Below are 23928 nucleotides of genomic sequence, written 5' to 3'. Positions count from 1 at the left end.
GATTGCATTCGGTTTTTCTCTGATCAAGCTGTGAGACCGGTACTCAATGGAGTGGCGTGGTCCTGTTCTATTATTGACTGTTCTGGACACTGGAACAGTGGGATACGCATTTCCCTCTATTACATTTTAATTATAATTGTTAGACTCACCAAAGATAGTAATTTTATGGACATTTATGAGTTTGTTTTGTCCAGTAGCCGAACCTAATTTATTTATGTTTTTTTGTCTTAGACTTCAGCATTTCAGAGATTTGATTTACTGACTAATTGAATGATTTGGTTAGACCTACTTGTCTTGGAACCGAAACAACAGAAACAGCTGAAAAATTTATTTTTTTTTTAAAACACGAGGAAGCTACAGTGTAATCTACAGTGAATCCGTTATCGCTGAGCGCTTTGCAGCGTGAAGGTGGCGCTATTTAACGATTGCGGTTGGCTGCTCTCATAGCGGCTCAGGTGCGTCTGCTGCTTGTCTGGAATGGACTTCGTGGTGTGTGCTGTTCTCCGAAACAGGCGAATATATCCTCTTCTTCTACCTGTCGACATAAAGTATTCACAACTGACGCTGTAGATTTGGATAACTTTCTAAAACTATCGAAACTTCTGTGAGCGTTTATATATTGTGCCATTTTTGTAAATTACTGGTAAAATCCAAGTAAGTACTCGGTGGACTACGACAACCCGGGTAACGCAGCGTACGATATCGGTAAGTGCTCCGCACAGCTGTTTCTGATTTCACTTGAGTTAGACTCCCGGTATAACACCAATGACCGACACTCTCCTTTCACGCTTTAGAAAGGCAGTTTTACGTTGAATAATAGAAATGGTTTCAAAGTACCGTTTCAAGATGGATTATCACGAAGGGATGCAACACCGTTTTAGCTCACCAAAGTTATTTAAAAAGCCCCCACTGTAGAGTGATGTGGTGCTTCCTGAATATATTTACAGTGTACCATGGCACGGTGTTTTGAACTACATCCCCAGGGGTTTTAATTGCGTAATATAGCTTGTTTTGGTGACCGCAGACGTCCGCATTAGAGACGTGCACTTAACCAGACTCACAGAGCCAGATTTCACGCTTCGCTTACGCGCGTCGACGACCGATAACGCACGCAATTACGCGCCAAGGCCGAGGAGCGTTTGTTTGTTCCCTCTGTGTTGGCTCAACAGATGCCTATCAAGCTTTGAGTTCTATAGCGTGACTGGCCGACAAAGTATCTGTGCACTAACACCGGCAGATTTAGCAGTGATATGTAGGAGGTTATTTTCCTTCTTCTCACTAGTGCAGATTTTAATGTTTGGTTTTAAGTCCATAAATTGTTTGCCACCGGTACATTAACGAAATCAAGAGCAAATGTTTGCGTCAATGTCCACTTTGACGGGTGCTTTAATTTTCTATGAAAGTGCCTGACTAACCGTTTGGCATCCAATCTTGCATTGTTTCTGCTGCCTCCGAAGTAGTACATATGGAAAGAAAATAAGTGAAAATAACTCGAAGTTGTATTTTCCTATCACGCAGCTGAGTGATGGGGCGTAAACTGGACCTGTCGAGTTTGACGGAGGAAGAGGCGGAGCATGTGCTACAGGTGGTGCAGAGAGACAGGCAACTGCGCAAATCAGAAGAGGACCGCCTTAGGTAAGCCCCGCCCATTACCACCCCTGTTTGCAATATGTATGTCACATGGGTAACTCTGTGTTCACCATTCATTTTAAAATGTAATGTAGCTGCTCAAAAAAAGTCATTGGTGCATATTAATGCACTCTGCTGGAATGCAATGCCAGTTTTCCTGAATGGCCTTGTAGGCTCTTACGAGGGGCATTCCAGTTTCCGCTAGGCTGAGAAAGACTTCCTGTCATGCTCTGTCATGCTTTTGTGCGCACAGCACAAAGGGCCGGATGGATCCCTTCCTTTGCTGGCTTGCTCCAGCTCACGTCCTGAGACCAAGGATATTTTCTCAACTTGGTAGGCAGCTGAGCAATTTGGAGATGATTATAATACATTCTGTTGCCATCAATCTAAGTGAGCAGTTTACATTAATTTATTTCTGCTTCAGATAATCTGAGTTTATGTAATATGTTCACTGTGGAATGTCAGTTCATGTATGTATGCATTTCTCTAAACATAAAAGTCTGGAAACGGCCTGTCTGACAATTTCATGTTAATAAAAAACACATTGTGTGTGTTTTACAAAGATGTGCCTATAGAAAGATAAGATGGAATGTTCACATGGTCAGACAGTATATTTTTCTACAACATTGAAGACCTTGAAATCTTTCCCCAGTGGTGAAATATGATGATGTGTTTTTTAATAGGTACCAGATTGTACTAAAATGTAACTGGAAAGCAAAAACGTACTGGCCAGCTTGAAAAATAAATGGAGTAAGAGGAAAAATATTTAATTCAACGCATACTTAAGCAAATAAGGCTCAGTAAGAAATTATCAAGGGCTTTCCACTTGCATTTCAGGACAATCTAGTAGAACCTATTTCAGAATAAGAACTTGTTACTTACATTTTTCTATTTCCCTGCAGGAGCTTTGGTCATTATTTTAGCACAGATGATACACTTCACTGTAGGTAGAGGAAGATAAGAAGATATAAGGCTTTTTGTCCAGGGATTAAGTGCCTGGAGACATCAAGCATACATGACTTGTTGCCTTGTCATTTCTGGTTCTCCTTTCTGTTTTTATCTCTCTAATTGTTCCACATTCTCTGCCCAAACAAACAAACAAACAAATACATTCACCCTCTCACTGCAGGCTTTCAGAGTTTTCGTACTAACATTGATGTCAGTGAAATATATGACTACACTCAAATGAGTGTTTAATGTAATTAGACACGTGATGAGAGAAATGTTGTGTCAAACCATTAGAGTTTCAATAGGGCCCAGCCCACTCATATTAATCATAATAAGCGTCTAAGAACAAACTACTTCATAAGCTCTTAACAGGGGGTTTGGGTAGGCACCTTCCTTCATCAGCGTTTCACTGAAATCCACGACACCACCAGAAGGTTCAACAGGGAGGTCTGACGTGCAAGCCCGCCTGCTCCCTTTAAACCAGCCGCACCACTTACTAAACTTCTTTAAACGTATAAACACTGGCCTCCCTCGTAATTAAGACGCTACTCAGCCTCGCTGACACCAACGACGCACGCTCCGTGCCTCCAGTTCCATCTGGGTCTACCATTCTACCATTCTTTAAAATTAACTCGTGAATAGTTTCTCAGTAGTTCTGCTACAAACATGCAAAACAAAAACACTCAATAAATAGCCCCTCCCTAGGCAGTGACATTTTTGGGAATGAGCGTTGTATTGTACTGTTACTGTGTCATTACAGATGCCCTCTCTAGGGTGTTCTTGTTTTTCCACCATGATGAGATTAGTAAGAGTTCTGGTATGTGAAATATCAACATTTATGGCAATCCTATCTGGAGCAGAATTTTCCTCTGAATATCTTGCCTTGCCTGTTATCTTTGCACATGCATATGGTTAAAGAGAAGGACCCACTTAGACAGCCGAGTTGTATGAGTTGTTCATAATAGATGTCTGTAATGAATGAATGGAGAATGGAGATCTCTCATGCTCCTTGGTGACTAGAACATTCCATGAGGTGAGCGCTCATAATGATCTCCACCATTATTCGTGATCTGACTGGTCTCTAATGGGCTGCTGTTGACTTATTAAACTCTCTGTTCTCTTTAAATACCTCCTCAGCATCCGATGCTGCACAGTATGTCTAGTGGGTAGTAGCTTGGAAATTCTGCGATTCACATTCCGTATTTCCAGAGACCTTTTGTGTTTTTCTTAGCACATTTAAAACCATCATATTACTGAGTTTAAAGACTTTTTGACTTTTGTCCAGGTTTTTATTGAAGTCAAAGCACGATAATCAGTGCAGAAGGTGAGCTGTCCCTGCACTAAGATTGTAAATCCATTGCTAGTAGCCTCGATTGGTAACCTTATCCAATGGCATATATTTATAGCTGTATCGCGTAGGCATGGTTATAACACCCATGCATTGTTGGAGACGTGTTTTTAATGTTGAACGGAAAATACAAAGACTTCCCAGAAACCCATTAACTGACTAACTGACTGCCACATAAATATCACTTCATCTCTGTGCACTTGGGATGTGATGTACTGGGCCATTTATAATGATTACAAAGGACAAACTAATTTCTAAGTTCCTCAACCCGCTTTCATTTCCATCACATCTATGGCACATTACTGCTGCTTGTTGAAGATTATACAAGAGGTCTCATTTTCTAAATACAGCTGTTTTATACCATTGTAAGAGATTTCTTTACAAACAACATTTCCAGGATTTTAAATGCACAAATGTGGCCCATTTGGATTGAGTACTGAATACAGCAGCAAACAAAATATTACTTTCATATTAAGAAGGGGTTAAAATGCATAACTGGTCCCTCTTGTTTTCTGATCCTCAAACCACTTGACTCTGGCCTTAAATAATACTGATAATTTATATTCCACAAATAATTTAATCTTTTTATTTCTCAGCTCAGTTAATCACATGGGCACGCAAAAGCCGAGACGAAGTGTCTCTGTTCAGATGCTCTTCCATGGACAAAGGCTTGACCTGCAAGCAGTCTTCCACATATTCTTCCCCCTTTTCTCCCCAGTGTGTTTTGGTTTGCATGCATCCTGCTTCTCACTTTCTCAGGAGCACGACAGAATTTCAAAGCGAAATGGAAGACAGACCGGGGTGCATGTGGGTAGGGCTGGGAGTGAGTGCTGACCCGCCAGCTCCAAACAAAAGATTATGAGCAGGCAATCAGAGAACACCGCTCCTAATCAGCAGGAGCAGGAAATATTTCCTGAGTGTTTGAGCAGTTGCTTACAGACCATTGTGAACACAGAAGCCTGCATCACATGCCTCATGCATCACATGCCTCTATTGTTTTTAGGGTTAGAGGTAACAACCATTATTTTCGTACCTTCAGACCAGAAGGTGTTCTTCTGCGGCTCTTCACTCTTGTGTGTGTGTCTTACTTGTGCACATGCTGCAAAGCTACATTTTAGCTTAATGTCCGATTTGCTGTCTAAACTGTGTGCCACTCATAGATTGCTAGGGGTCAGAGGAGTGACCCAGGGTGACCTCATTACCAGGTTTTTGCTGTCCATGGAGTCTTAACTACAGACTAGTGTTCAATGCCAGCTAATGTGACTAGAGCATCAAAACGTAATGAAGGTAAGAAAGCGAGTTTCCCCACATTGCCTGTCCAGGTCTTTATCTTGAAGTCTGCAGGCTCATTCGTTGCAGAAGATACAGGAGCCCCTCTCTCTCTCTCTCTCTGACACACACAGACAGAGAGAGAGAGTGAGTGTGTGTGTGTGTGTGTGTGTGTGTGTGTGTGGCCCAAAATGCACTGCGCTGCCATTCTCAGAATGTGTGCAAACCTCAATACACCTTGGCCTATCAGATATTTTGTGATGGCAGACCATGCCAGTAATGCAACTGTAGTTCAAGGAGTGAATGTGAAATTGTAGTATGTGAAAACAATTGGTGGTATGGAAAAACTTTGACAAAGGTCAGGCAGTAAGATAGCAATGTATAGAAAGTCTGCATGAAGACTTCACATGCATGTTTCTCCAAAACTACTGTTGTTACATAAGTATGTTTAATTCTTGGCATCTGAGAGAAGATTTATAGAATTGACCACCTTGTCTTAGTGTTATTTTCAAATGGTTTTACAGGGGCAGCGGTGGATATTGATTTGGATAGTTTTTAGTGGCAACAGTAGCTAGAGCTTTTGGATGTCTCGCAGACACACTCTACTATTTCATCGCTTGCAGTCGCGTTACAACAGTGAAGAGCGCAAGAGTTGGGGCTGCACTCTGAACACAGTGCTGGATTTAAAACTTTGTACTGAAAGCAGAGAGGGGAGTAGAATTGTGGGACAGGACAGTGGAGCAGGACAGAGAAGCAGGACACTGGGTAGCATCTGAACCGAAACAAGGGGAACTAGAGAACAGACAGAGACATGCTGATTTCATATAAACAAACGGTCAAATTATTGGGCTGCGGTTCCATTCCAACCTCTTGAAGTTCTTTGTCACCTGCTAAATTTTCATTTCTTAATCTTTCTCACTGTGTGTATCTCCGTATGGCGCTGTCTCTGCCTTTGTGTTGCGCTGCGGCAGTCTGGCATTTCCGGACTATCTTGACCAGATTTACCACCGAAATTAGCGACCTTAGTCACGTGTGTTTTCACTTTAACTAAAAGTCAAATTTCTCTTCCCAGTCTTCTTTGTGCTCAATTCTGAGCTCGTTTGCATGTAACCTTCACTATGCACCGATTACAACAATGCGCAAAGCTTTTAGCTGCAGTTACTCAGTTAAGCCTGTGTGTGTGTGGGGGGGTGGTGGGGTGGGGGGGGTTGTATTACGCAATACAGGATCCATTACAGTCAAAGTATGTAACATTAGAGTGGGCAGTATTTGATTGGTCATTATTCAAAATGGGAGCCACTTAATGTGCACTGTGACAGCAGTCAGAGCCGACCGCTAGGAGCCAGCCAGCGGTGAAGTGCGAGCTTTTTCAATCACAGTATGGAAGTGGCAAAGCTAATCTTCTAATGTAAAGGACATAGTGTTGATGCCTATATTACATTCTGTGACTTTATGTGCAATTTGTATCACATGACCTTGGTTCTCTATAGATTTCACTGAATATCTACTTGTCATACTGCTGCCTCTTCACTTAGTCATAGTCCTTTATTAAAGTTATCTTTTTATATAAAGCATGAAAACTCGTAGGTCAGCCGTATATGGTCTATGTTAGAGAGCAGGACTGCGACAACTAAACAACATATCGATTTCATATCGATATTTTTTTTTTTTAACTAGCTGGTAATGAATCATTTTTTCGATTAACGGCAATGATGACATTTTCTCTTGCTTTTTCAAGAGTCTACATTACAGGGTAGTGCATGACCCACCAAGTATGGAAATATTTGCAAGTTATTATGGAAGTATTTCACTTTTACATTATCTAAAAGATGTTTTCCTGTAAGACGTTTAAAGCCGAGCTCACCTGGTTTGGTGCCACGGCTATAAGGCGTGCGCATCCAGAAACTCGGCATGGTGAGCCGCTACCTCGGTATTAAGAAGTCCAAAATAGTGTGTCATTGTTAGATTTTTTTTAAATCTAACTTTGTTTTAGTTTAACAAACAGAATAAGCAGCGTTGGCTGGACGTGTAGGTTACACGGTTAAAGGGTTGTTGGTGCGCTAATACGCGTTTGCTTGAGCAAGAAAACGTGGGGTTTTATGTTTTGGCCACCCACCCACATGAAAAGAAAGCAGAGCTTTAGATCACTGCAAATCAAAGTTTTGGAAATTGCGCTTGATTATGGATTTTTTAAAAAAGCAAACTGTTTTCAGTATTTTAATTTGGACCGATTTCATCAGTGATGTTGTGGAAAAGGCTGGTGTCAGACGCATGGTTGCTGTTTCACGTGTGGAGAACGAGCTACACTTCGCTGATGACGCCCCAGATGTTTCACGCAGAAGCTGTTTGTGATTAGAGAAGCAGTTATTTTAATAGCAGTGCAGAGTTTTTGTGAAACCAGCTCACCGACATAGTGCACTGCTCTTTACAATTTACTTGCAGAATAGGTCGTTACGTTATTGTTTCCGTAACTTTTACGCTGAGCACAGTGCGTGTTTTGAGAGCGATGCAGATCTACTACTATGCTTTTGATACGTATTGTCTCCATATTAAGCAAATATGAAATAGAATCTAGAGTAGTTTATGATATGAAGGAGGAATAATTCTTGTACGTTTGTTTAACTGCATGCTGAGACGGCAGCCTTTTGATCACCTCCGTTTTACAACACCCTTACACACACATACTCTTTTCACCTCTCCCTCCCTTCTTTGATCTCCGCGCGTTGTCCTCCATTGCGAAGTTTCTTTGTAAAGCTGCAGTACTGTATGCAACAAGCCTATGCATAATCTAATACCCCCCACCCTGCAAACAATGCAATGCAATCGCTCGCCCACATTCTATACGTCATGCGCTGTCACGTGCCTTCCATCACTAACCATCTCACACATGTGAAATAATTATTGCAAATTTGCAGGTTTTCTTGTGTGGGGGTGGGGCTGTTGGGAACATGCACTGATGCATCATGGTTATTATGGTCAGTGTGCAGACTATTGGTGGTGGACTATTTATGGTCTTCTGGCACCAAAAGGGTGAAGCAGCAGACTCTGTGGACATGAGTGCAGAGCTGATAGTAGGCGAACTGCAGGCAGTACTCAACAGGACTGTGAATTTTACGATTTAAAGGACATGAATCGTCTTCTTGCTGTTATGCATCTGTTATGTAGTCAAATCATCACTTTTGGGTCGCAGCCGTGTAATGTAGCATTCGTTCCCATTCTTCTGTAGTACATCATAATAATTGTGTTGCTGATTTTTAATGTAGTCAGATTACCTCCCCTTCTCTCTCTCTCGCTCTGTGTGTGTGTGTGTGCAGGTGTTTACCAGACCTGATCAGCCCAGACTGGTGTGTGTAACCACTGACTGTCTGTGCCCCAGGCGTTCAGTAGGGTCCAGCAGAACACAATTTGATCTGAATTTACACTTAGCTTAGAGAGTGACACAGTCTCTCCTTCTCTCTGGCTCAGATCCCATGTCACTCTGTTTTATGATTTAGTTCCTCATGATTGATCATGATTTATTTGAGTGTTTATTAATTGAGTCATTTATTCATTCATTTCCTCGACACTTAAGCAACACTGTGTGCTTATAGTTCTTAACTAAGTGGTATTACTGGTCCTTGTTAAAAACAATATAGGCTGTTTTTGTGACAACCATAAAATAGTCAGCAAACTCGATTTCAGTGTAACATTTCTTTCTTATCTAGAAGTGCTGAAACTGCAGCTAATGTGTGTTTTTGAAGGGCCCTTTGAGTAATCTGTGCCATATTTACAGTGTGCAGGACTGCTCGATGGGAAATCCAGTTCATCATCCACTCGTTATCTTATAGTGCACATTATTCTTTGTAATCGTCAGTTTATCATCCGATGGGGTGTTGCTTGTGAATCTTTCTCAACTCCTCCCATTAGCCTACTTTCCCTGCCCCTCTGCATGTCACTGTATGTCTCTGTACTGATATTTTTCTTCTTTTATGTTTTTCCAGCATTTATTCTCACACTCCCATGTGATTTTATTTCTCCTCCTACGTTTACATGTTACTCTCCCTCTCCCTCTGTTTCTTCCTTCCCCGCTCTCCTCCTCCCCTCCTCCCCATGTGCCAGGCAGCTGAAGCAGGAGCTGGAGGAGGAGAAGACTCGTTGTGCGCTGCTCTCCCGCCAGCCAGGCTTCAACGAGCGCTGCTGCATGCTCTGTTGCTCACCCTTCTCCTTCCTGCTGGCATCGCGCCAAGCCTGCCATGGCTGCGGCTACAACGTCTGCAGACACTGCCGCCGCTACACACGCGACAGCTGGCTGTGCTCCGCCTGCCAGAGGACCAGGTGAGTGCCCGCCGCGCCCTCACCCCGACTGAGAGGGAGAGGGGCTCGGTGTCCATAGGCTTGGAGGTTCCCCTGAGGGTCAGACTCCAGGGATCGAGCCAGTGGTAACAGAATAGGCTGCTGACGTGCAAGAGTGATTCAGGGTTCAGGATATGGGTGTAATTTGTCTATTTGTGAGACCTTCATTTTTTTTTTAACTATGTTTGTCTACAGCTAATGGTCTAATGAAGGCTTTGTAATTGAGAGTTTAATTTACTTCAGACCATCAAAAACTGCATTACACTACCTGGAACCGCAGAGAGTGAAATTTGTTGTGGTATTTTGCTTTTTGCTGTGACTGAACTGATTTGATTACTGCTGGAACTGTTCTAGTTGCAGAAAGACATTTTAGACTGGGTCCTGCACTGCTTTTGCATACGCTGATAAAATCGTTGTACAATTCAGATTTAAGTAATTGTAATAGTAAATTATGCTCTGCAGCAGGTTGAGTTTCATAACAATTTTAAGCTATTCATAAATGTAGTTACTCATACAGTAGCACTCAGTACATCCATTGTGTTGAAAGCCAGTAGAGTCACCCATTCACTACCCTCAGGGGCAACGTGTTTATGGGCAGTAGTGTTATGAGGGACAGAAAATATCCATCACTGGGATTGGACTTTGATAGGTGCGAATGTCCCCATTCCTCTGAGTTACTGCAGCTGAGACTTTCCAATGTATTTGCTACATACGAGGGTAGTGAAGCTGATGTAGTGTGTAATGGCTGGCACACTACATCAGCTTCCTCAACCCACCCCAGCTGCTAGTAAAGGACACAGTAACGAGCGGGAAACGACGAGTGTGAGTGATCGGGTGTCGAGGGAGGGGGCGGTGTCCTGAGCTTCTTTATTACCCAACCCCATGTTGTGCATGGTTTCTAGTGCTGCTGCTCTTCTTGAGCCAGAGCCAAAAACCGAAGCAATCTGTGAAATGTGTCCCTAGATTTAAGATGCTTTCAGTCTTGTGTTGTAAAAGATTATTTGTTGTACAATATATTTTTTTACATTACTTTTTATTGATTGGCTATGAACGTATGGTCAATGAATGCATTTGTGTTTGTTTATTTTTATATATTTATGGTTGAGCCTATGTATGTTCATGGCTATGATTTTTGTTTAATAATTGGTAACTTTGAATTTTCTGGGGTTTTTTTCACTGGATTAAGGTATTCGATTTAGGCATTCTGAACGTGACATGTAAAAAGCCTGTGGCTCCATCTGTGTGGGCCAGTTGTGCATGCAGCTGATGACACATACCTGTGATATTCAACAAATCCGCCGAAGTATCCAAATAGCCTATCGTAAATAATCTGTAGGACTCTGTAAGATCTCTTTCTCCAGCATATACTGCAGCACATGTTTTGTAGTACTCTATAGCAGGTCCGGTCTCTGGAGAGCTTCTCTACAAGCAGGAACGTGTGGCGTTCAGGGCCATGTGGAAAAGAGCCACTTCCTCCAGGCTCACCTCTCACTGGGTTGGCAAGGATCTCCAGTACATTGCTTTCAAACACCCAGAAAACAGGGAGCAGGGGATTGGATTAGTGCTATTATACCCATGCAATTCCTTTTGATGTTTGCAGACAGTAAGAGGACAAATGTTTGAGTTTTTTTGTTTTTTTTTTGCTAAATATGTCTGGGCTGTAACAGCAAACTGTGTTTTAAATACAATTTGGTAGAAGCAAGTCGATTAAAGCATAATAAACCAAGTATTATGAGTGAGGTATGTTAGCACTTTAGTGCAGGGGTTCTCAAGCTTTTCCACGTCACAGCCCTTGTGTTTATAATTGGAAAGCATAATGGCCCACAAGAAAACAAAACAGAATTTTTTTTTTGGTAAAATTCTTAGCATCAGGTGCCCGTGGCTGCGATGTCTCAAACTGATGATGTTCTATTTGCCTTGGGTTAGTTATATATTTTTATTTGTGCATTTCTATTAAGGTTTATATAATGTTTATAGTTTGAACACAATTGATCTCTTGATGTTTTCTTTCCATGGACCACAAGTTGAGAAATTATGCCTTAGACCCATGTACAAATGAATGACTTCACGGGAGGAGTTGAATGATTATCAGATCATCAGATTTTTAATGGAATAATTCATGATGAATTTTAATAGTGGGATTACATAAACATCAGTGTGTTCCAGAGGAACTTGTTCTGTTTTACGAGACATCAACTGTCGGCCATGCAGTGTTCAATGTTCATTTTTGCCACACATTTTACTTGATGTCTGTGTGTTGATCCTGCTTTTTGTGCTGCTATCTAATTTGCATGTAGACATTGTTCTTGGAGAATGTATTTATTATACACATCCACTACTGGTAAAGTTTAGTTTCTCCGTGTAACTTTGTTCAACATTATTGGGTTACTGTTAGTCATGGTTGAATGATTGAATAGTAACCTCCAAAATCAGGCTGGCCTTTGTAGAGAAAAAAAGTATTTTCCAATTTCAAGCAATGATCACCATTAACACTCATTAACATGTTTACCGTTTACTGTACAGCAAAGTTTGGCCTTAAAACTGAATCAGGTCTTAACTGAAAACCTGATCTTTATTTAGCTCATTTCACTGCAGGTCATCACTGAGCACTGTGCCTTGGTGTACGTGTGTGTGTCTGCGTCTGCAGGCTGCTAAAGACATGCTCTCTGGAGTGGTTCTACAGCAGCGTGAGGAGACGCTTTAAGAGGTTCGGCAGTGACAAGGTGCTGAAGACTCTGTACAGGAGGCTGATCACGCCATGTGACAGCCAGGGAGAATTCACAGGTACAGGAATTTGGCCATCTATCACCACAAGTGTTAGTGTTTTTCGTTATTTTGTAATGCTGTCTCATCTGCCTTTAAGCACAGGTGGTATTTTTTATTGTCCATTTGGTATTTATTTACCAGTATACTTCTGGTAACCATCAGGTATTTTTGCATTCAATTTTTAGACTTTTACTTTGAAGTTGGTTTGGTATTACAGTTCATATCAGTAATGGATCTAGGTCAGTGGCCAGGTATCTGAAAGTGCCATCTCAAAGGGACAGGAACCAGCTTATATAACATATCACATCCACCAGATTATGAAGCCATAGACATGCCATCAGAACACTTAGAAGTGAACATGGAGAGCATTGTGTGTGTGTGTGTGTGTGTGTGTGTGTGTGTGTGTGTGTGTGAGCAAGAAATATTCATATTTGCAGGGGAAAGGTCAAAGTAGAGTGCTTTTGTTTTTTGGTTTGCTTGCTTGTTTGTTTCTTTTATCGGTTTCATGACTCTTTCCTCAGTGCTTACTCTTAAATCCAAAATAAATTTATAGGTTGCCATGGACACAAATACATAAACCATGAAAACAAATGTAACGAAATGTACAAAACAATGAGAGCACCATTTGAGGGATATTTTTAAAAGAAACCAATTATACTGTTTTGTACATACTTGGTTCCTTATAAAGCAGTTACTTAACACACATATCTATGTCTTCACTTATAACAACATGGGATAAAAGCTTCTTCGTATATGGTCGATGTTGCAGCCTGTTTTGCGGTTTGAGATGTTGGGTGAAAGCATGAGGGGTTTATTCCCCACATGATACTTAAAGCTTATTTGTGGACATTCCAGGAATCAGTAAGTACCGACTTGTGACAGGATCCCAGCTGGCTGTTCTAAACCAAGCCCCAGGGGTCTATAGCTCCATACTTCTCAGGATTACCCCTCCCCAGTGGGGCTGGATTTAGCGCTTTTGTAGCTCTGGGCTCTGAAAAATTTGGGTTCTCTTAAATAAAGATTTTATATACACAGTATAAAAACAATGACAGCATAATGACTAGGGCAGATAGAGGCAATAAATTACTACACATGCAGTAATTCTGATGCCGCAAGAAAACAAACAAAATAGGCATGCAATCCGAAAGGGACTATAGTTTAAGCAAATGATATCTCTAAAAATAATTGCTTTACCACTTCGGAAATACGTGGTTAATTAGGAGTTCTCTCAGTAGTTGTATATCATCTCATTTGTTCAAGCTTGTTTCTCTTGCGGCACTTTTCATTGCCGGACTCTGCTCAAATTTCCTAGGAGCTATTATTTAATACATTTTACTACCTTAACTCATGAAATGCTAAACAAAAAACAGAACATCATTGTAAATTAACTTGACCTAGTGGGAATATGGATGAAGTAAATGCCTAAAAAGTGCTGATTAGAAACTTGTTTGTTTCTAAAAAAATTTTTTTTAAAGCTATTAATGCACGGCCTGCTGCCCTCATGATGCCCTAGTCCATAGCCTATACAGTTAATCCGGTCCCACTCCCAGCATGCACATAAACTGTAAGCGCAGTGTCCTGCACAACCTCGTTAGGAGTGGTGAGGCCCTTCCCCTACGGATGAGGGACTGTGGTTTGGCATGACGGTCACCTCAGCACACCTCAGTGACCTGAGAACATCAGTGGTAAACACCTCCCTGTTGGGACCAAGTTAAAAGGGCATCAAGGACCCAAAGAGTCTTCTACACAATACCAAGCAGCCAAACATTATACACAGAGAAAGAGAATATGGGAGAAAGAATATGGGAGATTAAGGGCATTAATACAGCAAAGACAAAGAAAAATGTGCCCAGTGTAATTTTATTGTAACGTTCCGTTTTTAAGATTTACTATGATTTTATGCCCTGATGTTTGGGTGTGTGGGCACATGTATATCTGGAGGAACATGTGATGTTTGAATGGGCACGTGTGTATCTGGAGGAACATGTGATGCTTGAATGGGCACGTGTGTATCTGGAGGAACATGTGATGCTTGAATGGGCACGTGTGTATCTGGAGGAACATGTGATGCTTGAATGGGCACGTGTGTATCTGGAGGAACATGTGATGCTTGAATGGGCACGTGTGTATCTGGAGGAACATGTGATGCTTGAATGGGCACGTGTGTATCTGGAGGAACATGTGATGCTTGAATGGGCACGTGTGTATCTGGAGGAACATGTGATGTTTGAATGGGCACGTGTGTATCTGGAGGAACATGTGATGCTTGAATGGGCACGTGTGTATCTGGAGGAACATGTGATGTTTGAATGGGCACGTGTGTATCTGGAGGAACATGTGATGTTTGAATGGGCACGTGTGTATCTGGAGGAACATGTGATGCTTGAATGGGCACGTGTGTATCTGGAGGAACATGTGATGTTTGAATGGGAACGTGTGTATCTGGAGGAACATGTGATGCTTGAATGGGCACGTGTGTATCTGGAGGAACATGTGATGTTTGAATGGGCACGTGTGTATCTGGAGGAACATGTGATGCTTGAATGGGCACGTGTGTATCTGGAGGAACATGTGATGCTTGAATGGGCACGTGTGTATCTGGAGGAACATGTGATTCTTGAATGGGCACGTGTGTATCTGGAGGAACATGTGATGCTTGAATGGGCACGTGTGTATCTGGAGGAACGTGATGCTTGAATGGGCACGTGTGTATCTGGAGGAACGTGATGCTTGAATGGGCACGTGTGTATCTGGAGGAACGTGATGCTTGAATGGGCACGTGTGTATCTGGAGGAACATGTGATGCTTGAATGGGCACGTGTGTATCTGGAGGAACGTGATGCTTGAATGGGCACGTGTGTATCTAGAGAAGCAAGACTGGAAAGGGCAAGTCTTTTTCAAAGTGCAACAGGTAGTGGCGTCAGAGGTCATCTGCGGTTCAGCAGATCTGAACAGGTGGTGGCATCAGAGGTCAAAGATCATCTGAGTTGCAGCAGGTCGGTGGAGGTGACACCTCAAGCAGGCCTTGCATGGGAGCCAGAGCCATGCCGATTTGTACCAGGCAGTATCCTTCAGACCTCACATGCCTCTGAAAGAGCATCTCGTGCTTCCATCAAACCATGTGTCTTCACACACCTTATTGTTAAAACTGTTCTTAAAATTTGAGTTATAAAAAAGAACCACATTCAACATTTTACTGGCAAGTCTAATGCAAACCCAGTTTTTTTCTGTCGGATAAATTCAGTGTTGCAATGAGGCAGTGTGGCCAGTATGGCTGAGTGTGACTGTCATCTCCAATGTTAGAAGTATATTCATCAAGCTACATGCACACAGATTAAGGTAGAACACGAACAAAACACAGTTATATAATTATGACTATCAGAAACTATGATGTGCTCTTTTATCTGGTCTGGGGAAAATGGCAAATAATTGACAATGGTAATTGTCAATAATTGAATGGAAAACAGTAATGCAGTTACGCAACTGTCTGTGTGTGGGTGTTCGTGAGTGTGTGTGTATATATGCTTATGTGTGTATAGTATGTTGTACTATATTGTCTGATCCTCATAATAAAAAAGAATGATGATGTTGATGTAGGAAAAATGCTTCTTTTTATTAACAATTTGAGTACCTATTACTTAAAGGACCAAACATATAATGAGGTTATAAAAACTGGGGTTTTAACATTTAGGTTGTAGATATGCGCATAGTTGCCTTATGACTTGGACTCAAGCAGACAGACTAGGTTAGCAGATATCTACGTATTCTGTATGTTGAGCACTTAGTTGATGTGAAGCGTACAAAGATTCATGTGTGGTGTGTGTATGGGTGATTTTTAAATTGATCACAACCTCTGCTCCCCTTATGTAGCGCACATAAAGTTCAGATGTGTGATATTTTTGTTTTTAACAGAGGGAAGTACATATGAAAGTGCTGGCAATGAAAGCAGCGTTTATGAGAGTGACTCGACGTTCTACAGACATAGCAATGGTTAGTGACACAACAAATGTCTTCACATTCCATGGAATCATTCATCCGCATCACACGGCGGATCAAAGCTGCTCCATGAGCCTGCAGTGCGATCTGTTCGACCAATCAGTCGACAGTGTGGATCTCCGCCGTTTCGTTCCAGAGCACAGCATGGCAGAGACCACATGTGTGGCACAACGAGTGGCCGAAGAGGCCGTAGATGAGGCCGTTGCCAAGAGCAAGAGACAGACTCACAACGAAGTATGTACTGTACAATGTGCAGAGATGTATTTGTGTCTTTATTTGTTGAGGAAGCAAAGTGAGTTGTATTATTTGCATTTGAATCAAGTAGGTGGAAGTAGGTGTAACAATTAGGTGTCATAGCCCAGGCTTCATAAATAGGAACGTGGAGGAGTGGGACATTTTGTCAAAATGATATATTATGTGCAATATTATATACATTACGTTCATAGAAATAGACCTCTTGCTATTTACAAGAAACAAAGTATTTCTGCCCACCTCTGTGCTGCTTGTGTTTTTTGGGATAGGTATTGTTAAATTAGACCTACAAATCTGTTATGCATGGCTGAGTGAATGACAAATCATAAGAACATTATCTAGAGTATCAAAATACATAGGTCTACCATATGAAGAATAATTAAGCTCAGGTTATTTATAACCTTAAATAGCTATAAAAGAAAAAGGCTTGAGAGTAACATCCTTACAAGCTAACGACATTATACAGTGTTTCCATTCCAAATTCGGTTTTTAAATGTTTTGGTGGCCTACTATTATTGATACCGTCACCTACATAAGATGTTTCTTGATCAGTGGCGGCATTGTCTGAAACGTTAGCTAACCTGCTAATATGAAGAAATAGCCCAGTGTTCATCATGGCCTGAGTACTCAGATTTAGCATTTTCTAAACTGCACTTGTCAAATTTTGTTTTTAACTCTAAACAATGACCGAGGTCTGCACTGTGACTAACTATGGACATGGTAACAATCCTTTTCTATTTTTAATTAACTTCTAAATTTAGGATATTAGTGTTATCGTGAGTGTTCTTCAATAAACTGAGATAACCAGTAGACAAGCTAACAATGCAGATAACAATATATCTTGCTGTCTGCAAAATAATCGGAAATAAATATTCATAACCCACTTTCTGTGCTTCGCCGAATACTTTATTGGAATTGGGCTCTACCCCTACTGTACATGTGGAATGATGAAAATATGTATTATGTTAAACTTATTCATTTTAATCAAGACACTATATTGAAATAGACCACATTCAGACCACACATTTGGGAAGTCTAAACTTAAAGTTAAAAATTATTTTTGCCTTACCCAAGCAAGTTCCTTTTATTCTGGAGCAGTATTACCACAGTCCATTTTAATAGTATAGCAACCGTTTATTTATGCAAACAGTGGATGTGGAAACGAGAGAAATACTAAGTAACAGCGTTAGTAGTTAAGTAAAATGAATTAAACACTTTTTGAACAAAAAGACATTCCATATGTATTTGTTAACTGAAACGAACTTCCGGCTTACATGAAATTATGATGGCTGCTTACCCAGCATGCCAGAGTTGTGCTGGGACTTCCACCAACCTGGGAAGCAGATGGAAATAGCTGCACTTGCTGTTAACACAGCACTCTCCGGTTTCCTTCCAAAGCAAAAGCTGAAGGAGGCTCAGTACATGCAGGACAACAGAGGGGAGCTGATAGAAGGGCTGACCACCGTCATCATGCAGAAAGTGAGTAATGGCGTGATTCCTACATCTACCGCAAGCTCTCAAATCGCCATGTCTAGTTATCTGGACGCTCGAGACACCTTTGTCCATCTTATGGTTTCAAGAGCCATTTAGGCATTCTTTGGTCAATCATTCTCAGTCGTCTTTCCCTCCAGATTATCCGCAGGAGGAGGGAGACGCCAGAGACACAACCAGAGCCAGCTGATGGGAACAGCCAGGCGAGCTTCCCTTCTTCCCCTGGGGGTCCAGAAGCCATCCAGAAGGTCCAGAGCAGTACGTTAGAGTTTCGTCGCCGCTTGTTCTTTTCCTACATGTGCTCTCCTCTCTTCTCAGAGGCAACGGTCAGCCGTCGCTCTCCACACTGGGGATGAACCAGACCGGGAAGGCCGAGTGGAGAAGGGACACACATTCCCTCCGGAATGCACCCAAGGGCTGAAGAAGGAAGGGGCTGCTGGGTCAACCCTTCCCAGCTGGAAGAGTGTGGACCGGCTGGATGCTTCCAGTAAGAGATCTATTATGCGCTGGCTGGCTTGTGTGACTACTCACCCCAGCCTACCCTTTGTATATGCTGACATATAGAAAGAGATGACCTTAGAAAGTGTTTTAAAAGTTGTAATTTGATTAAGTTTTAAAAGGTCATTGTGCTGAACTTGTGAGTGTTCGTGTGTGTGTGTGTGTGTGTGTGTGTGTGTGTGTGTGTGTGTGTGTGTGTGTGTGTGTGTGTGTGTGTGTGTGCCCACATGTCTCAAGGTGCATCAATGTTGCAGAGTCCAGACGGTAATTGGATCGCCATGCAGAGCACCCAGCTGTCTCGGCCCAGCCTTCTGACCAAGCGCAAAAGCCTGGTGTTCACTGCCTTGGAGAAGGAGTCCGGTGCAGTCTCTGCCTACGACGGTCTCTGCTCCGACACAGAACCAGACACCGCCGGAGCCTGGGGTGCCGCCCTGCTCGAGTTTCGCCACAAAATGTCTTCCAACAACACATCAAACGACCTTCTGTCCACTAGTCCGCAATCCCCCGCGCAAACCACCGCTGAGAACACCCAGAGCGACTCAGGTCAGAATACACCTGTGCTCCAGCCTCACAAAGGCCAGTTCCCTGTCCTGAAGAGGAAGGTATCCCGGGAGCACAGGCGCCCCAGTCTCCTGGACATTACGTTTTACCCTGACAGCACAGAAAGCAGCGAGGAGGGCTCTGAGAACAACAGAGCCAAGAGGACCCGGAGGAAGAGGAAAAGCAAGCAAGAGCGTGCAGACCAGGAAGGCTTCATGAGCCTTACATCATCTGAACCAGTGAGAAAAACCTTATACTGGACTTTTGGATGTGATGGATCCACTCATTAAGTACAATATTCTTGGTATTAAGTATTATCTGTTGCTCTAAAGAATAATAAATAATAAAAGAATAAAAAATCAATGTAATACAAATATAAAGAAATATTTATATCATGTTTTTTGCTATTGATCCTGAGTCATAGGATTACATTTCCTAAGTCGATATTGCCTGGTCCAAGTAACCTAATTTTCTTCTTTAGGACTATAGCATGATGCTTCTGGAAGTTTTAACGAAGCATCAGATCAAGAAACAGTCTTCTACAGAGGTCATGAATGATAAGCCTGTGGCTGACACCTCAGACACCGCCACCCAAGATACTGGGAGCTCCGGTGCTGTGACCCCTGGTGCACCTGAGGTGGAAGATCCTGGCATTGTGCATCATCTTCTGACTGGCTCCTTAGATCACCAGCTGACATCTACACTTGTGCAGCTGACCGATCCGTCCAGTGAAAAGAAGGATGACACTGATAAAGAAGTAGAGATGGTAGGAAAGAGAAATGCAAATATAGAGCAGGAAGCAGTGGAGGGAACAGAAGAAGTGTCGTGGGGTGTGGAGGCAGAAGAAATGGAACGTGGGGAAGAGCGACAAGCAGGCAAGAAACCTCTGGTGGTGGTAACGCAGGACGAGGAATGTCCAGTCTGCTCACGCCAAGTGGGAGAAGAAAACATAGTTATATCATCTATAAATGTCCACAAGAAGACGCATAGAATAGACAGAGAGTCTGGGAATTCAGGAAAGCTGACCAAAAAGGTGTCTGCTAACCTTCACGATAAGTTTATAACAGAGAAACAAAGTGAAAATTATATGGAGAAACCGGCAGGAATTCCACAGGAGACGTGCTTAGGTCAGGAGAGTGAAACGGCAGGAGAGGCCAAGGAGCATGAGGAGAGCGAAGCTGACAGCATCAGGTCAGAGGTACGGACGGGACCTCCTTCAGTCCTGCTCAGTTGGAGGAGCAAGAGAACCAGTGAGGAGGAGCAGGCTGAGAATACAGAAGCAGGCAGGTCAGGCAGGGGACAAACAGGCAGCACTGACCATGAGCAGGTTAAGGACCAAACCGGCACTGGGGTGGAGACACTGCAAGAGCAGGAAAGCCAGAGCGCTTCGCAGCTGAAGAAACAAGAGGCAGCTGGGGAGGTGGGAGCCGAGAAGAACCGAGAGGCCGAGAGCCGTAGGAGCCGAGAGGCCGAGAGCCGTAGGAGCCGAGAGGCCGAGAGCCGTAGGAGCCGGACTTTAGATAATGTGGAAAGGGAGATCGAAGTAGACTTGTGTGACACAGCATCAGATGTCACTGCTGAACAGAGGGAGGAAGACAATGAAATTGGAAGAGAACAGAAAGAAGAGATGGAGGACGATGTCGAGAGAAGACAAGACAAAGAGAGAGTCACGGAAAATGAGCGCGAATACACGCGGGTTCAAACAACAGAAGAAAAGAGTTGCATCATGAAATCAGAAGAGAGCGGGGACCATACATTCAAGGAATGTCCAGACAGCGCTCTCCCTGGTCAGGAAGAGCTTCTTACACCGGAGGAAATATACAGGGTAAGAGTGCTGCCTAGTGCTGACTGCAGTTAACAAACATTAATTAATACTCTGCTGCAGCAGGTGATTCTTGCCTGGACACATCAGTGGATGCTTCTACGTTATTTGATTCCATTTTATTATAGATTATTATAGTTGAATCATTATCCGAATAGTATTATTTTGCTTCTTCTTCTGGTCTCCTCTTCCTTTATGTTCTTTGTAAACACTTGTGTAACACATCTGGTTTGCTTTCTGCACTGAGAAAGCTTGTATGCTCCACTATGTTTATTTAACAAGACAATACCTATTATCAAAGCCTTATCAATGTTTTTTGTGTGTGTGTGCATATATGTGTGCTTATGTGTTTTTGTGTGTTCGTGTGTGTGTGTGTGTGTGTGTGTGTGCTTATGTACGTGTGTGTTTTTGTGTGCACGTTTGCTTGCGTGTGCTCACCTGTGTGAGTGCGTGTTTATGTTCACGTGAGTGTGTGTGCGTTTACTTGTATGCGCGTGTGTGTGTGTGTGTGTGTGTGTGTGTTCATGCTTCTCTGCATGAATGTGTCTGTAGAAATATTCCGCCGCATCACTGCGCAGTATTACCACTGAGGTGCTGAAGGTTCTGAACGCCACTGAAGACCTGATCCAGGGCACCATGGGCGACAAGCTCAACCAATCAGAGTCCCAGGATTTGCCTCCCCTCCCACCTGCACAGAGCAAGAAGCTGGATGAGCAGCTCAGCCACTTAGAGGAGAATGTAGGAATCCATCATGCACCACCTCATTGGCTAGTCCAGCTCCACCGTTTTTGCCTTGTTCCAAGGTCATTTGCTTCTCGGCAGGTGTACGTGGCGGCCAGCACGGCATTCGGATTGGAAGCAGAGCTTGAAGACTTGGCGGAATGTGCACGCAGCGTCTGGAGCGCCACCACCGAGGGCGAGCTCACCCACCTGGAGGAGCAGGTGGCCTCGGCCGCGGCCCAGGTGCAGCAGTCAGAGCTCCAGGTGTGTGCTGCCTGGGCACACGCTGAACTTTAATACGGAAACTCGCTTTCATCCCTCACTGCTTTGCACATAGCTGCGCCTTTTCCGTGTTATAAGCTTTGTGAGAAATGATAAGAAATGAGAAATTGCTACTGCCGCACAGAGGCAATGTGAACGTGAAGGTGGAGCAGGGAAAAATCATGTCGTTCCATCTCTGACTTTGTTGTTCTTTCAGGTGACAGACATTGCAGCAAGAATTGCAGCCTTAAAAAATGCAGGCCTCAACGTAGCACCGCAGACACGCGTAACCAAGGTCAGAACAAAACCCAGCCTACCGCACCAGCGTCGCAAGTGTTTGATATCTTTCTGCTGACACACACATGCGCGCACACACATAAATATATGCACACACTGAAGTAAATATCTCACCTTTTATTGCAGCTACAAACCATAGACGCATGTCGGCAGCACCGGCGACGTCTACCAGCACCTCCCGTGCAAGGTAAGAGCTGAGTGAAAGCGGCAGGCTACTTCAGACAATCACATGCATATTTGAGTCAAAGCACTCAGTGAGTCAAAGTACTATCAAGTGCATTCCTCTACCCCAGATAAATTCTTAAATAAACCTCTGTTGTCTAGTTATTCCTTTTTGTTATAATTATTAGATATTTATATTATACATGGTTCATGGCTCTCCCTTTAGGAGGTTAGATGGCTGCTGTCAGATGTTGTTGTGGCTGTTTGTTTGTTTGTTTGTTTGAAGTCAAAGCTTTTACATCTATTTGCAGAAAAAAAGGCCTAACAGAGCTCAGGATGCTTCACTGCGCAGCTAAACCAGTTCTCTGCCTCTGTTTTCCTGTGCCTTTGCACCATGACCGGTTGCTCTGAGTAGCCGTGCACTGCCAGTGTTGGCCAAACGCCACCTGAGTCAAAGCGCTCGGACACTGTTTGCCTCAACACAACAACCAGGACCCGATGAGCAAGAATCTGTGTTAAAGCGATCCTCCACAGCATTGTAAGGAAACAGTCCACAGCTGATAAGTATTAAGAATTATGATACAAAAATAATCGACAATATTAAGGGCAAAATGGCAAATCTTTTCAAAGCCATCGGATTGTTTACACACCTAAATAAGAGATTATATTTTGCTGTCAGTCCTGAGTTGTGTAGATTGGAAAAGATTATACAGATCACAAAGAATTTTGGATCAGGTTGATTTGACCTACAACTCCAAACAGTTGTTATAAAAGTTATTTTAAAAAACACGTCATTCCGACAGAGAAAAGACCGGGTCTAAAAAGCTATTTCATACATTTAAAAATGATTTTACAGTCAACGCACAGCCTTGCCTCTTTGAATTGTTGTTTTTTTAATATCATAAATGGTCAGAAGAAACAATGCCACCAACTGAGACATGTCTGCCACTTTACCTGCCAACTAATTTCTGATAAAGCCCCTGAGAACTGTTTATATCTCAACATTTACAGAGAGAACACAGGAATTACAGTTTGCTGATTTGTTGTTTGACACTACTGTGTAAAGATTCTAATTTACTGTACAAATGTAAAATTGCTTTTGTAAATGAATAAACAAAAATAATTGAATTCAACATATTAATCACATCCCGTTTAATTGTCATTACGCAGGTCATGGAACAGTGAATACACTCTTGTTAACATACAGATCAGTTGAATCCATAAAAGGTCTGACTAAAAGTGCTAATGTTTAAGCAACATACTAACTCAGCTCTATAGCCTCTTCTAGTTTAAGACTATAAATAAAACACTGATTATAAAACAAATAGAAAAATATATTTTTAAAAAACATCCAAAATCGTCAATGTAATTTTTGCACTGTGAAACATTATTTTCCTGGTAACTGCCATGCTGATATTTATTCTTGTTTTGTTGTTGTTTGGTTGGTTGCTTGTTTTTTTGTCACAATTTAAGATTTGTTATTTGTGACATAATAGCTGTGTTGGACAACCATGTTGATTAATCTAGAACTCAAAATGTCTGCAGGGTGAAAGCATCCTTAAAATCTGCCTATTCACACCATGTCAAGAAAATGTTT

General features: G+C 42.4%; 1 protein-coding gene across 4 annotated transcripts; it reads left to right on the top strand.

Moving 5' to 3' along the window:
• Positions 1 to 92: 92 nt before the first annotated feature.
• Positions 93 to 23464, top strand: myripa (myosin VIIA and Rab interacting protein a). 4 transcript variants are annotated; one of them, XM_081703445.1, is made up of 17 exons: positions 93 to 705; positions 1519 to 1635; positions 8509 to 8538; positions 9293 to 9508; positions 12174 to 12310; positions 16205 to 16282; positions 16425 to 16522; positions 17939 to 18019; positions 18172 to 18279; positions 18350 to 18518; positions 18767 to 19308; positions 19551 to 20894; positions 21444 to 21629; positions 21714 to 21854; positions 22090 to 22167; positions 22296 to 22356; positions 22643 to 23464. In XM_081703445.1, the coding sequence occupies exons 2-17, from the start codon at positions 1526 to 1528 to the stop codon at positions 22654 to 22656; spliced, it is 3393 nt and encodes a 1130-aa protein (XP_081559571.1). In that variant the 5' UTR covers positions 93 to 705; positions 1519 to 1525; the 3' UTR covers positions 22657 to 23464. The 4 variants fall into 4 exon arrangements, with proteins under 4 accessions (XP_081559571.1, XP_081559570.1, XP_081559572.1 ...); XM_081703444.1 differs by having other exon boundaries at positions 94 to 705; positions 21714 to 21875; XM_081703446.1 differs by lacking the exon at positions 8509 to 8538 and having other exon boundaries at positions 96 to 705; positions 9297 to 9508; positions 21714 to 21875.
• Positions 23465 to 23928: the final 464 nt, after the last annotated feature.

Source organism: Electrophorus electricus, chromosome 20 (genome assembly GCF_041902795.1).
Source record: "Electrophorus electricus isolate QZ-2024a chromosome 20, ASM4190279v1, whole genome shotgun sequence".
Classification (NCBI taxonomy): Eukaryota; Metazoa; Chordata; class Actinopteri; order Gymnotiformes; family Gymnotidae; genus Electrophorus; species Electrophorus electricus.
The sequence above is the reverse complement of the archived record's forward strand: the minus strand, read 5'-3'. Positions and strand labels throughout refer to the sequence as shown.

Bases quoted from the DNA above. Each gene is read 5' to 3' on its own strand.
- myripa (XM_081703444.1), top strand. From the start codon at position 1,526: ATGGGGCGTAAACTGGACCTGTCGAGTTTGACGGAGGAAGAGGCGGAG. The intron at 16,523-17,938 runs GTATGTACTGTA...TTCCTTCCAAAG, and splicing joins AGAGACAGACTCACAACGAA to CAAAAGCTGAAGGAGGCTCA. The intron at 18,280-18,349 runs GTCCAGAGCAGT...CTCTCTTCTCAG, and splicing joins GTCCAGAAGCCATCCAGAAG to AGGCAACGGTCAGCCGTCGC.